The 15,563-nt window shown below is 44.3% G+C and overlaps 1 protein-coding gene across 7 annotated transcripts in view; it reads left to right on the forward strand.

Moving 5' to 3' along the window:
- LOC107272789 (annexin B10) overlaps positions 1 to 15,563 on the forward strand; it is a 41,107-nt gene that overhangs the window by 8,471 nt on the left and 17,073 nt on the right. For 3 of the 7 annotated variants that reach the window (XM_015750283.2, XM_025090085.1, XM_015750285.2), the window contains exons 2-3: positions 126 to 204; positions 7,848 to 8,024. In XM_015750283.2, coding sequence (XP_015605769.1) covers positions 190 to 204; positions 7,848 to 8,024 — 192 coding nt within the window. In that variant the 5' untranslated portion in view covers positions 126 to 189. Of the gene's footprint in view, positions 1 to 125; positions 205 to 7,746; positions 8,025 to 15,563 lie in introns of all 7 variants that reach the window. The other 4 variants (XM_025090082.1, XM_025090083.1, XM_015750288.2 and 1 more) reach the window with 3 other exon arrangements.

Below are 15,563 nucleotides of genomic sequence, written 5' to 3' on the forward strand. Positions count from 1 at the left end.
CTCAAATTTTTTTTTTTTTTTTTTTTTTCTGTATTTACACTCCAACACGTTTTTACCCCTTTCACCAATATTTTTATTATTATACCGCGTAACGTTAATAATAATTTTTTTTTTTCATCTTACAGATATATATCAATCGACCGGGGAAGTTTTGCTGGTGGACATCTCGAATCCAGATTTTGAAAAATCATGTCCAGCTATACGGTAGATACATTTTTTGTGACACCACCACCCCCCCTCCCCCCCATCCCCCCGTAAAAATTTTTTTATCATATAATTTGTATATCTTGTATATACAATTTTTTTACTGTATTATATACATATATATATATATATATATATGTAGGATATATTTGACATATATTTTAGTGTGTTTTACGAAGAGGCGTATGTCCTATGCACGTCCGTATTCTACGCGTGCATATCCACTGGAACAGTCATGGCGGTTTAATGACGTCGTCGTGTATAAATATTGTGAGGAAAATATTCGCAAGAAAAAATATTCGCGCTGCGAACGTGACGCTTTCGTGGGGGAGGGGATTGCGCCGGGATATATGGAAATGTAGATAAATATATACGGAACGACATCAATACCGAGAACGTTATTACATATCAAACTGAGCAGCGAGCGCAGCCGTTCGTTTGGATTATGATTATTGTTTATGGTTGCTAATAAAGGGAAGATAAACATTATACGTATGGTGCCCGGGGTCAATCTGGATTGGGGGCAGCGAATCGTAAGGTTCGTTCTTCGGGGTTAATAAAATTGACCTCGACGCCGTTGTAACCTCAGGACCCGTAAGTTTATCGTTAATAATCAGGACGTAAATTCAACCCATGTATGTTGATTTTATATTTTATTTTTTTTATTTTTTCCATAAAGACCCAAGGGGGTTGATCCCTGAGTATAAATTGTCGGAGGTCTCGAGTGGGTTCAAAAAAAAAAGGATAATAATATTGATTGCCCTAATAAATTCCAAGCGAGATACGTCCAACCCTTAAACTCACAGTAACCAAGTATCGCCCTTAACAAGCGATTAATTTTTTAAGGTACGTACATACGTGAAAGTATTTCATTGGCTGTTGCTGGCCGGTATAAATAAATGCTCGAAGCTTAATGCTACCCTTCCATTCAACCCTCGTACCACCTTTATTAGGTATCTACTCGAAAAAGCGCGCTGGGAACAGATCAAAGTGGAATACGAAAAAGGGGGCATTAAAATGTTAGGGAATTTTTTTGGTGATCCGGTACCCTACCCCCGTTTATTTTTCCTCCGCCCCTGGTCGCCCCGTGTACCCACACGCGATGCTTCGTTAATGGTCAAGTTTTTATCTAAAGCTCCGCAAGCTCCATGGGATAGAGAGCTTTATCTTTGTATTGTGTTTTTTTTTTCCACCCACCTTCCCTTCGTCTCTCGTACGTTTTATACGTACGGAACATAACCTCCTCCCGAATATCTCCGAAGTCATACGGAAACTCACGATCCTCGAGTAGTCGAGCCCGAACGTCCTATAGACGCGAAGGGGTTAAAGGTTTTGGATCTTCGGCTGAAAGCTCAATGTCCGAGATAAGTGAGGAATTACAGATCAGGGAGTGCCAATAAAAAGCTGTCGATATAAAGCTTTTTTTTCTAAAAGTGGAAAAAAATTTATCCAGAGCTTTAACGACTCCTCGCGACACTCGCGTCGGATAGGTCAGCAGGTATTTTTCGTTTTGGTCGATGCTTTATATCACTTTTGACATTTTTTTTAATCAAGAGATTTTCTGCTTTTACTTTTTTTTTCCTCCCCTTTTTCTCCGTTTTTCAGATATACACTTTCGCAAGCTTGCAATTATACTATTTTACACGTTTGGGGCGCTTTGATTTTCCTCGGGCACAAATTTTTTCCTATTTGCATTAAATCAGTGGCCGATCGAGTTAACCACTGCTTTTTTGCCTTCGCTCTCTCTCTCTCTCCCCCTCTCTCTCATTCGTGTATCTTTGTCTGTCGTATCGTTCTGTATCCATCCTTGTCTCTCCCATTCAGTCCAATGGCGTTTTGTAACATCAGCATACTGATTGAACTTGAGCTGAAGTATCGGCGTTGCCCTTCTCCGTTCCAATTACTTTGCAAATGCCGTAATTGAAATCCTGGAAATACGAAACCAACCCCTATGTAATTTCTCCCGTTGACGTTCAATGCCCATTGCTGATTACCACTGTGTATATATATACTGTGACGTATGCCGTCCATCGGTGTCGCCTACAAATAATCCGTGGCTGCTCCCAACGTGCTGTGATCGAAGAAAAGATCCGAAGATCTAATTGTTGGGCGCCAGGTGCGGCTTACCCGCACCGCCATCCCTCACCTCAGTAGGATACCGTTCCGTTTATTACCATCAAATAAACGGCGGATTTTACAATACAAATCCGGTCGCGTACAGTGTGTCCTCCAACGGCGGCTCCCGACTATTCCGAGTCGTGATTTCTAGCCTGCCCCAGACCTGTCCCTATCTCGGTGTCCCTACCGAGTCCGGGAATCCCCTCGCGGCGCGATTCGCGATCCTAACAGGTCTCGTTGGAGACGAGCCTTTCCTTCCTCGGGAGTGTGCCCTCTGACGTCGGTAGCCACCTGAGGCATCCGTGTGTCGGCACCACTCCCGCTCGGCTATCCTCTCGCGCAAGATATTCTCTAAATAAGACCCCCCTCGCGGTACTTACCGAGAACTGGCTGTCCCATCAGTCCCGTACCAAATCCAAAACGTGGTGGCCGTGCCCCTTCCGCCTATCCCCGTGGTGCCGCATCCCGGCTCCACGAGGGTGTCCATCAAACACTCGGATTTTCACACACTCGGCCACGCACTGGCACTGGACCATACAAAAAGACCCGGGAGCCATGGTTCTCTGCGAGAGATCCCGATAATAGCAATCCGCGATTATCCGATAGCTCCGCTATCGCCCGAGCACGGAAGAAGGACTCATTTTTCGCGGTCCGCCGGACACCCATGTCCTTACACACGGACTTCTCGCGACACACTCTCTTTATCCTACCTACCGCTCTTCGCGGTAGGTCAAGAATCAAAACAAATCTCCTCTCCGGCACCCTCCCCGCGGACCCGCAAACCGTAGCCGGTCAAATTTCCCGGGGTACCGGCAGTGCGTCCTAGCGGTTGAGCACCCCTTGCGTGCGGGCTCTCGACCCAAAAGGGCCCCGTGCCTCCGCCGCCAGTCCACTACTTTCCCCCGTTCCCTCCTCCCGAACCACGGACCAACGAACTCCTTGGAGATGGAGGCTGGAGGCACTGCCGTGCTGTGGGCAGCGCGCGGAGGTGCGGGGCTTTTGTAATGTGTCGTCCTGACGCCACGTTACAATATATATATGTGTGGATGCTCGTATCATTTCGTAACAGTTTGACATTTGCAGTTTGCGATGTTTACTTCATTCAGGCCGCAGGCCTGTCGCGCATGCGCCGAAACGAATTCTCCAAAATAATTTAAAAATTTATTTTCCATCCTTTTACATTTACAAAGTAATCCCAATCCCTCCAGTTGACTTTAACCCGCGAAACATGGACACCAACCAGTCAAAGGTGTCAACGAGAAATTCCCCACTTATTGAAAAGTCGAGCGAAGGTACATTTTTTTTGGAAAAGAAAATTTTTTCCCCACATTTTTCGTATCCAAGCATGAATTTCGTTTGACGGATCTCCAGTGAATTTTTCATATTTTTCTTTTTCCACTTCCACGTAACTAACCCTGAATTCCCTAATTTATTTGAACTTTTCGTGAAGTCGAAAATTGACGCATCTCGACTTCCGGGTACACGCAGTATGTTACCAGTATCGCGTAAACGGCGACACAGATCCAAGATTAAGAAGCGCATTGAATATTCGCTAATGTTAATTTTTTAAGCGACCAAAATAGTGAATTTTTTTTTATATTCATCAGGAGTCGTACCCATCGCGAAATCCTGGTGCGAATTTTTTTTTTCAAAATTTGCCGTTACGATCAGCTTCAATTTCCGTTGATAATTTGGACGATGCACGTGTATATATATTTTTTTTACAAAACACCCTCTAGACTCGTCCAAAACAAGTGACAGATACGTACCACGTGTCTCTTTGACAGTTCGGTTCACATGCGCGACTGTTTAAACTTTTCACCGTGAAAGCATTTATTTTTCTACAGCCCTCCACGGCCCCGTCCTAACAACTTTTCCCACTGTGTCTGTAAATTCCTCGACAACGCCGGTACATGTACTCTATAAAAATTTTCAGACGTGCAATTTACTCGAGTGATAAGTCTCGGACGTGGAGTGAGGTCTTAAAGAGATGCACACCGAGTAGCTTCGCTATGATGCACCGAGGGATGCAGGAAGACGGGAAAAGGTGCGCGGGAAGATATTTTACTGGTTGTGTAGTTCTTGGAGCGTCGCGACGTATAAATTCGCCAAAGAGGCTTTTCCTCCTTTTAAAGACTTATATACATATATATACAGGGTGTCCCAGAACTACTTTTGGACCGGAAAGTGGGCGATGGCTGGAGGTGCCCTGAGTACCCTCCCGCAAACCGTTTGCCAAAATTCGCTATAGTTTTTAAATGAGAAGCATTTAAGTGCGACCAATCAGAATGAAGGATTTCCGCGGATTCATTCGCGGATGCCAAAGATTGCTGCTTTGCAATAGCTTCCCACAAATTCCGCGCTTAGCAATTGTTTCATAGCCCGAGCGAGCGTCATAGGTTTCGTTGACAAACTCCCAATATGGGCATGGGCGTGACTTAGGCTGGCGCAGCAGCTACACGTGCAACGCGCGATCGGCAATTGTTTCGGGATATGCATTCAGCCAGACAAAAACCGGTACACGGTGTCCAAAACGTCATGCACTGAAAATACCGATTCTTGGGACGAAAAAAAGGGATACGTGTCTTTGCGTTTCGCTCCTAATCTATTTTCCTATTTACGTATTTTTTACAGTCTCCAGAATCGATGAGTACTCTATAACTTTGAAATCAGCAATCGCGATGTCTTGGAAATTCGATACGATAAGACGAAAAAATAATACTTCTATGCTTAGTTTTCAATTCATTTTAAATTTAATCCATCAGTCCCACCACCCACCCTCCCGACTCCCTCTTACTTTAATAATCTGTTTTCCTCCGGACTGCTATAAATTTCAGTGCATGACGTTTTGGACACCGTGTACCGGTTTTTGTCGGGCTGAATGCATATCGCGAAACAATTGCCGATCGCGCGTTGCACGTGTAGCTGCTGCGCCAGCCTAAGTCACGCCCATGCCCATATTGGGAGTTTGTCAACGAAACCTATGACGCTCGCTCGGGCTATGAAACAATTGCTAAGCGCGGAATTTGTGGGAAGCTATTGCAAAGCAGCAATCTTTGGCATCCGCGAATGAATCCGCGGAAATCCTTCATTCTGATTGGTCGCACTTAAATGCTTCTCATTTAAAAACTATAGCGAATTTTGGCAAACGGTTTGCGGGAGGGTACTCAGGGCACCTCCAGCCATCGCCCACTTTCCGGTCCAAAAGTAGTTCTGGGACACCCTGTATATTCTTTTCATATACTTGTTTCAGAAAAAACAAATTCATAGTTAAACGTCACCGTTCCAAAACACTGGTTAAACACGACAATTTGATTTTCTCTCCTGCATCTATGCGTCGATGCACCTGCTGTCTCTCTTACTCCATCTGTCTCTATCACTATAGCTATTCCTAGTTTCACCAAGTTGCACGAGGGTTCAGACTGTGAATGTCGTTCCGTTCAGCCTGACATTGTTAGGTTGGTACCTGGAAATGCAACTTCCTCTGCTTGCATAGAGAAACTCCAGTAAGCATATTTCGCCTGCGGCAAGAGTCCTCGTGGAATTCACCCTTTATGGATAAGGAATTTAAGTTGGTTAAGTCATATATACGTTGTGCTATCCGAAGGTGGTTCTAGCATGGGAATTAAGATAAATCAAATGGACTTAACCATATTCAGGTGGTGCGATAGACTTGAACGGCCATATATATAGATTTCGTATACTCACCGGATGGACTGACGCGCTGAAAGAATTTAGATTCGAATGACAATTTTTTCTTTCGACAATCTTCCAATCCCTCACTTTTATTCACCAGCGCGAAGTTCGTGCTGGGGATGAAATCCAAGTGGCGAATCTCTTTGCTTTCGTTTTTCTTGTACGCTTTACATGCAGATACACATCGCGTACTCGAGCACGTGCATGCCCCTTGCTTTTACGACTAGAAAGGACAAAGGGAGCTTGCAGCGGAAGCTGCGTATTTCCCCCTCGGCGGATGCACTAATTGGCCTTTTTTCCCCCTTTTTTTTTTTAACATTGCAACAATCCTCAAAGGGACGGAAGGAAGAACCGATGCTGTAATTCCGTGAGGTATATTCCTTTTTTTAGTCTATTTCACCGTCACCAGATTCAAGCAACGCGATAACGTTATGTTCTACGTTTTCGGTGACGTCACTATTATCAGTTACCAACGGAGTGAAAAATAATGTCGGTAAGTGAAAGTTTAGAAAAAATTTTTTTTTTTTTCATTTTCGTTATTAGGGCGAAAAAATTGTTAGGGAGATGAGAAAGGAAAAAAATTTTTATCATACCGAAAAATTGTTCGCGAGTCTTTTTGAATTATTATAAATCAGCGTCGAGGCTCGCGGGAAGCTTCTTTCTTGGGCTACGGAATCGAGGGTTCAATTCAGGTGGAATCGTCGTGCCAGTTGGTTTATCCAACTGCTTCAATTCAACTGGTCCGGAGTGTATCTACATAGGCTCCTCTATTCTTACTTTTACTGAAGATTCCTGATGCTCCTATACTGCCTGCTGCTGCTGCTGCTGCTGCTGCCATCTTCATTTGACTAACCTGCATCTCGTATTTCGCTTGAGCCTTTCCTGCGACTTTTCTTTTAACTGGATTTTCATCTTACTCTTTTTTCTTTCATCTCATTCTTCTTATCTCTCTTATCCTGACCTCGTCGTGATTACGCGACACGGAGCCCTCTTTTCTTCTCGTGACTGACTAGTGCCATAGAATTATCGGTAACAAGGATCGTCAGTGCTGCTGCTGCTACCGGGAATTTCTATTCGTTCGCAGATAGCGATTAAAGAATTCCAAGGCGTTTCCTCTTCATAAAAACTCCTCGTAGTCGCTGCTCGCGAAGTCACGTTGCAGTGGATCTTTCGCCAGTTTAAAAAAAAAAAAGAAAAAAAAACAGCGCAGAGAAAAAGGAAGGAAAAAAAATGGATTCTACGTAATATCGTAGTCTTACTTATCATCGTGAAACATGATTAATTTTCCAACCCCTTAAGTAAGTGCTTTTTTTTTGCGATTTTCCCACGTATGCCGGTTGCTTGGTCGATACGTGGGAATTTGTTGGTCTTGACAGTTGGGATTTAAAAAAAATTAGGGGATGAAAAATAATTTGGCCCATCCCCCCTTAAAAAACCCCCAAACGAACGCATTTTACAAATTGCAAATATTCGTTTACCCGATTAGCCCTGACCTCGAAAATTATACAATCTTGACGAGAATTCGGGTAAAAACTGTTTTACCGACCGAGAAATCGAATTTCTAATTACTTTGCGAACGCATAATACGACCGTGTACAAAGTACACGGAATCCCATTTATCCGGATCGTTATCACTCTGCGGGCTAAGGCCAGCGCCTACCGTCCCTCTCCTCAATTCCACTTTGTATGACCAACGAAGGAGCTAATTTCGCTTTTCACTTTATTCAGTTTCTCATCACACCCGAACCCTCCTAGCCTCCTCTGACTCGGCCCTTCGCGCTCCTTTCCCTTATTCATTTCACTTATCCCGTATTCTTCTTCCCTTCCAGCCGGAACCCACCCTGAAGCCAGCCGCTGATTTCAATGCCGCCGAGGATGGCGTCGCTCTTCGCACCGCGATGAAGGGTTTCGGCACCGACGAACAGGCGATCATCGACATCCTGACGGCACGGAGCAACGAGCAGAGACAGCGTATATCAAATTTCTTCACTCAGGAATACGGCAGGGTAAGCTTGACATTTGAATTTCCCGCCACTACGATGCGTTCGATTGCCAGTGACATTCAGGTCGTTCAAAAGTGCATGCATCGCGCGTTCGATTATTACAGTAATCATGGATCGGATCGTCAATTTGTTCTTTTCATCAACGTTCACTAAACGCATAATTTATGTCTAACACGTGAAAAATTCATATGAAACATCAACAGCAAATGTTGGCTGTAATTGAAAATTCATGAATATACCGGAAATCCATATGCGGCCGGATACTGTCATACCGTACTGACTTTTCCGACATTACTGCCTACGATCTACGGTTGCGTCATAACGCGCAGTCGGCATCGGTATGTACAATATACAGGGTGTTTCTTAAGCCCCGGACAGAAGACTATATATATATATATATATATATATACCCTTAGATAACAAAATTATTTATAATCTCATACAACCCCCCCCCTGCCTCTCAAAAAATTATCCCCGAGACCTCAACGTTCATACCGCGAAATACGTGCCCGAATTAAGCAGCCGCTTAAAGGAGTACCCACACCGAAGCCCCTACAGGCCGGGAGACGATAAACGTAAAGTCCTGACGGGGAACCCTTTGCGCGGACCCCTGAGGAAGTCTAGGCTGGAAGGGAGTTAGGGTAGGTCTTACTCGAGGGTGCGAAGGGGATGAAAAAACAATATAAAGTAGATAGTCCGAAGGGTAGCAGGTTGGCAAGGTACGCAGTAGCCGTTAAGCAGGTTAGGCGCGAGAGGGGGGGGCGGAGGGGAGGGGGGGATGATTCTTATGAGAATTCCAAGGGTGCCATAGTGAACGGAGAAGAGTCCGCTTGTCAAGGGGTTGAGAATGGGAATCATCGAGAGCGGATATGCCGCTGATGAGACTTAGGGGTGATTTTCGGGAGAGCCTGATACTTGGGCCGGGCACAGACTTATGATCCTTTTCAGGGGGGTGGTTGCGCCGAGGGCTGAGTTTTTGCCCGGTATTAAGGACACGACCGCTTATGCCACCAGTCACGACGTGGCGCAACCCCTCGGGTGTAGTAACCACTAAATAACCAGCCCTCGCCCCAATCCTTTTCCTCCCCCCCCCGTCCTCCATCGTACCGTCGCACCCAACTTTTCCTCCAGAACTGCCCGTATGTATGCGTATACGTGGTCGCATGGCCGCAGGGATATTTGTTGGCCAATCTCATACACCGAGGAACCCCCTCTGACGTAGGGACACGCACTTATCCACCAGCTTCACCGATATTATCAGCCCCTACTTTTCGACACCCTTTATACACGTCGTTTTATTAATATATTTATATTTTTATATGGATTAATACGTATATGTATATGCAGGGTCATTCGGGCCCAAAAACACCACCTGAAGTTAACCTGTCCTTTCGAATTATACGATAGACACCAACTTCGGGTCGTGCGGTTGTACTGAATGACCACCCTGTATGTAATTTTGAGAGTATATATATATATATATATATAATTGGTCAGTTTCCCGCTCCATCCACTTCCTCCCCTCCCGCCTCCTGGTCCTCCCGAACAGACGTGACTATCGCGCCGGCATGTTTGCAGGGGAAATAACGTGGCGCGACCTTTCGGTAACGTTTCGAGAAAGACGTTTGAATAAATTACAGCTGACGTCCTGCCGTCTATAAATCTCTCGGCGCTCCGACACGCAGAGAGATACGTTTCCGTCTTTTCTGCTTTCGCACGAGAAAATTCTTACCGTGCATGGAAATTTGCGCCCAGACGAATCGGAAGGAGGATTGGCTGTCGGATACATTTTCTTTTTACTTCAAATTTGGTTTTCTGTTTTTTTTTTTGGGTCGTTAAAATTTTCCCTGCGCTTCGGTAACGTTCGTTCGCGCGTTCATCCAGTCGCGAGACTCGCGACGCTCTTCCGTTCAAATTTGCCTGTGGCTTTCGCGAGGGTTGTAAATTAGCGTGGATTCGCGGACATTGTAAAACGCCGTACGCGCGATGAAGACAGTAGGTAGTCGCGGCTGGGTGGGTGCGAGAGAGATGGAAGACGTGATGGGGATCGGTGGCGCAAGGGATAGGTCGGAGAGAGAAACGGGTCGTTAACACTCGCGGAGTTTAAACCTTTCCGCCCATTAATACGAACTTTTGCACCGGAGAAAACTTTGCACTTGGCTGCTCGAGTAACGCCCTTGCGTCGCGCTATAAAATGCAACGGATATGGATCGTTTACTTTGTACGCTCGGTCTTGCATCTGCAAAGTCTACGTAGACGCGTTAACATCTCCGTCCTTGTATGCCTCGATTCCTGGTCGTTCGGTAATGCACGGCTCTGACGAAAAACTGGATCTTGGGGTTTTTAAGAAAAAAAAAAAAGCATTTAATAACGTCTATTTCGGTCTCGGATGATATTTCCTTGGAGAGAACAAAAAAAAATGGTATCGAGCAAGTATTAAATTAAAATTCAACTTTGACGTGAGACCCTAAACGTAGACGTAAGGTTCTTGTCGATTGTCAATTATTTACGAGTCTTAGGAAACTTTTGACATCGCGAAATAATACGTAATCTTCGAAGCATTGTCAAAAGATTCGCAATACTGTACCATCTTAATTACCTGATCGACGAAGTTTAATTCGGATAAAAATTAAGTTTTGTAGTTTACGATCGGGTTCGCGTTATATAATTATATGCCAGGAATGTATGTCGGTACACGTTTATTAATTAGGACTTATTGATAATGAATAACAGCGCCGGGACGTCGAGTTCGTTATTCAGGGGTCTCCTATACGCCGGTATGTCATAAGGAGATGGCACCCAATCTTGAGGCTTACCTAACCACAAATAATGACACTTGCGTTAACAATATTTTATGAACTCCTACATGAAATTTCAAATTGTCTCTTAAATTGGCATTAACGTCTTTTCAAAGTGGCTTCAATTCTCTCGTGTCCCTTAATAATACAATACATTCGGTATGAAACGTGCACAAAGGGACAATGCCCATGAGTTTACTCGTCCGTGCCACTTGACATTGACTGGTGAAGTCGAGGCTTAGAATAATATTCCCCAAGCAAAGACTCCTCCTCCTCCTCCTCCCTGCCCCTTACACCACAAGACGCACTTCCCTTTATTATACAACATTCTCTCGTTATTATTCTCAGCAAGAAATAGAAGTGACGCTTCCCAAAAAAAGATGGCCGCTGCTCCCGTCGAGGCTTTACGAAGCGTAACTTTCCTCTAAGTACACCGAGGGATGAGAGGGTTCAGAGAACTTTCCACCCTTTCCGCCATTGAGAATATTCTAGATAGTTCTTTGTAGATCTGTGCTCCTCCACCTACGCCCCCCCCCAATCACCCTCCATTTAATCCTCTTTTCAGAAGATATTTATTTCTCCTTGCCACCCCTTACGACAACGAAGGTCAAAAACAAAAGTGCGTGTCCTTTAATTGTAATTACGTCGCGATGCTTAAGTCCAACCAAAGAGTGACAAAATAATTTAAAAAGCCAAACAAAAGTCATTGACAGTAGTTTGTTCGTAGGGCACAGATATCCACACGCCGTGTTATATAACGGTAAGACTAAGGTTATTGCGTGGGACTGTACATACAGTAAGTTTCCTGGATCTGCCAGACGCAGCAATCGAATACGGACATTCTCCGAGGTACCTACCGTTGAATTTAAGTGACTAGTTATCCTTCCGTCCTGTCCTTTGTGGCTTTTTTCTCCAGCGAGGAGTTGTGTCAGTAGTGATTAGTTATATTTTCAAGTGCGCAGAGAGACGGTTGTATTAGGTCGGTGGCTATTGTCCGTACAAGTGGTTTCATTCGGAATGCATTTTGGCCTACAGGGCTTCGTGTTGACGGTGGCGCATCAAATCCACGAAGAAATATACAGGCTCCCTCCTTCGGTGTCTGAAGAACAATTCTCGGTCGACGCGAAGCCCTTCTTCAAGTTGCCGTTTCGTCCGTTGGATGTCGCCACCCTACGTCCCTTGTCTGACGATGTGAATTTATTTTGGACGCCATTAGAGACGCGCCGGAAAGTGAATTGGCGAAGCATGTGGTGCCGCGTTATGAATATTTTATCGTGGCAAAATGATGCCTGCGGGCCGCACAAGGCGTTTGATACACATACATATACATGTATATTATATGGGCGGTTCTTATGCGATATCAGTGTCTCATGTGGATATAACGGGAACAAAAATTTCGACTGATTTATTCATTTATCGAACCGGCCGCAAACGACTGACACACGGCGGGCTCGACTTTTTCTTACGTGGTGCCACACGGGGTCCAAGTCAGGATCAACGGACACCGATTAATTATCTCTGATGCGAATTTCATATTCCACGTCACGGCCATTTCTACAGGAGAACGTGGTACTATAGGGTTGTAAATTAGGGTAATTGACGCAGGAACAGTGTCATTAATTAGGGCGAGGAAAATTACGAAATGAGTCTGGCTTACTTTGGTTATACCCAAAAAAAAACAAGGCGTCTCCTGATAATGGGAGGTAACTGGTGACTCCCCATCCTCCCTCCTTGTCTGGCATTGGAAAAAATTTGGAAAAATGCAAAGTCGCTTGATGATCCACGAGGTATTTATATTGGTAAGCTTTAAACGAAAAAACATTTTACACTATTCTTTTGTTCTTTTGCGTTACTCTTTTGTTTATTGACGTTACTATATTCGTTTACGTATCCACCGGTCACTGTTTTTGGGGGGAAATAAATGATTGGCTGTCCCCAATGGGCGAAGACTGAGGAGGATTTACCAGTTTTCACGCGCTTATTATTGGCTTACTTTATTCTTTAATAATTAATAAACTAATTAAAATTTTTGATTTTTGTTAACGCCAATATTTTTATTTTTTCACGTAGGATCTAACGGTATGTCTCTTGTCCGGGGCTCAAGTTACACCCTGTATACACACAATTTGATTGCTCAAGTCCGTTAATTGGATTAATTAATTCGTCCATAAAATGCCAATCAGTAAATTAACGATGCTCCGTATGAAAATGATTTTGCATACTTCTAGCTTTATGGATATGTCGATACATTGAAATTAATCCGATTAATTAACTTCGAATTTCAAACGACCGACGCTGTCGTTGCTTTGTAGTAAATAAATGTTTCTTTTTTTAATCTCTCTCGAGCACAATTTCCCATGAGAATTCGTAAAATCGTTTATTTCTTACTAACAAACGAGCGTTTGCCTCCGCTGTCCCGAAATGCGCTCGCGATGAACGATAATTAAAGTAGGCCGTGTGTACTGGGACTCGTGATAGCTGCGTGTATCATAATTATGCACTCGTTAAATTTATATTTCCGGTGCATTATTTCTAATTGGCTACTTGATTTCGGCAATTATATATGCAACGATGCATACATACCTATATAGGCGGTACTGTAGTGCAGCTATAGAACACGAGTAGAATTTGGGGCGAGGGGGGATGCATTTAAGCACGAATTTCGGTATTTTGAATTTGAGGCACCGAAATTTGAAATCGTATCTGAATACCTGGAACATTGAACAAAATTATCTTCTTCCCTCCTCCTCCGCCCCTCTCTACCGGGTTTAATCCACCAATCCAGTAATTGGGAATCTATTATTTCTATATATTGTGACCTGATTTTTCGACTCACGGTCACAAGGTGACTCCAACTACCCGTTCGGATATTTTCGATGTACCGAGTTGCCCGGCAGAGGACAGTACCCAACGGAGACGTCTCCAAGGATCGGCAGAGGTCCGGGTGGGATATCATCCGTGCCCTGCTGGACAGTGGCAAAGGGCTGTAGAGAGGACGGGCATAGGGTTTTGGTACAGTTAAAGGTTGAGGAGAAACCCCGTGACCCGGCTTAAGGATGTGGTGCTCCCAGCTGTCGTCCGAATCTGGAACGAGGCTGGACTATTTTATTTAACACGGTATATCATACGTGCACTTGACGTATGTTATGTAAAGTTTTAAATATATATATATATTTTTTTAGATATATCTATATTTTTTTTAATTACTTTTTTAAGCGACTTTTACAGTCTTCCCTCGTTAACCCTTACGTCTCTCAGATTTTTCTGTCTCTGCGTCCTCTGCTCCGTGCCTCCTTCTGGCTAACGAGTCTTGGAAGAAGAAAAAAAGTTTGGCGTTTCATTGAACTGTAGAGTCCAAAGAATCCGGAACCAAAGCAGAAACCACCCCAGTGCCTCGTCAACTGTCCTCTCTCTGTTTTTAAACCTCGATGCACCGTGCACTGATCATCCAGTACGTGTAGGGTATCGCGCAGGGGGTGAATTTTCATAAAGCTCCATCCTGCTACTGGTAGTCGTGTCGGATTGAGATACGGCTGATGTGAGATTTAGAGAGGACAAATATTTATGCTCGGAACAAATAAACTTTTTATTGGTTATATCGAACCTCGTTTTACACCCCGTTCGGTCGATATAACGACTTCCGGGTTACTTTGCATTTCGTCAAAGATTTTGAATGTAACGTTATTTACGGAAATATAGTGTGAATTGAAGGTAGAAAGAAAAAAAAGAAATATATTGAAATAATGCTTTTATATCTTTGCTATTCTTGGATGAGAGGCAGGTCTCGGAGAAATTCTTTTTAATGAGCTGAAACTTTTCTTTTTTTTTTAACAAACTTGATCTGTTGGATCTGAGTGGATTGGATGAACGTCTCTATACCTTGAGAAAGATTCTTGTGAAATTTCATGAAAATCAGGAATAATTTTATCTATTCACATGAGCATCGATTTCTTCTTCCCTTCGTCTTTTCGTGCGGAGAAACTTAAAGGTTATTTGATTAATAATTATTTTTTGGTTGTCAGACATCTCTTTTTGCTTGTTGCATCATAAAACGTGTAACGTAATTCTTTTCCTTGACCCGACACCGATAGCAAAACATACGAGAACGAACTATCTTCGAGAACCAACCTACGTTACCTTCGGCCGTCCACCCGTCGTTCGTGCATCCGCAAGCCAGGCGGCCGCCAGCCAATTCTTTTTTCACCGGGAACTGACGAGCCGGTATAAAGTGGGAGTTGGGGTGGAACAGGCCCAACTCCACCACGAACGAGAGCTCTGACGGAACCTATCGGACGAGGCGATAGCTTAACGGATCCTGTCGATTTTTGGGGTCGCGTAAAATCAGCAAACGCAACTGGATACACGAACGGGAGCGGACGGTTACGGAAACGCACGGCCGCTCAGGCTGCTAGGGTTGAGGTAGAGACGGTCGGAGTAAGAGTCCGGCAAATAGTGCGAGAGACAGAGAGCGACGAATCGAGAACGTATCGGAACGAATCTTAACCATCTATCGAGATCCCTTCACCAATTAATAAATTGGGAGACTCACCGGAGCTGGTGCAGCTAATCCGTGGGGGCCGAGAACTGTACCCAAAGGACACTCTGGGGCGCACTGCACTAAGGAACAGCACTACACCTCCGGAACACTCAGGAATTCATAGAATTACCTGGATATCGCGAGAACAACGCGAGAACTGTACGAACCGAGAACTTGCTATACCGTAGCGAAACACGGCAAGAAAAA

Source organism: Cephus cinctus, unplaced genomic scaffold (assembly GCF_000341935.2).
Source record: "Cephus cinctus unplaced genomic scaffold, Ccin1 Ccin1_scaffold1265, whole genome shotgun sequence".
Taxonomy (NCBI): Eukaryota; Metazoa; Arthropoda; class Insecta; order Hymenoptera; family Cephidae; genus Cephus; species Cephus cinctus.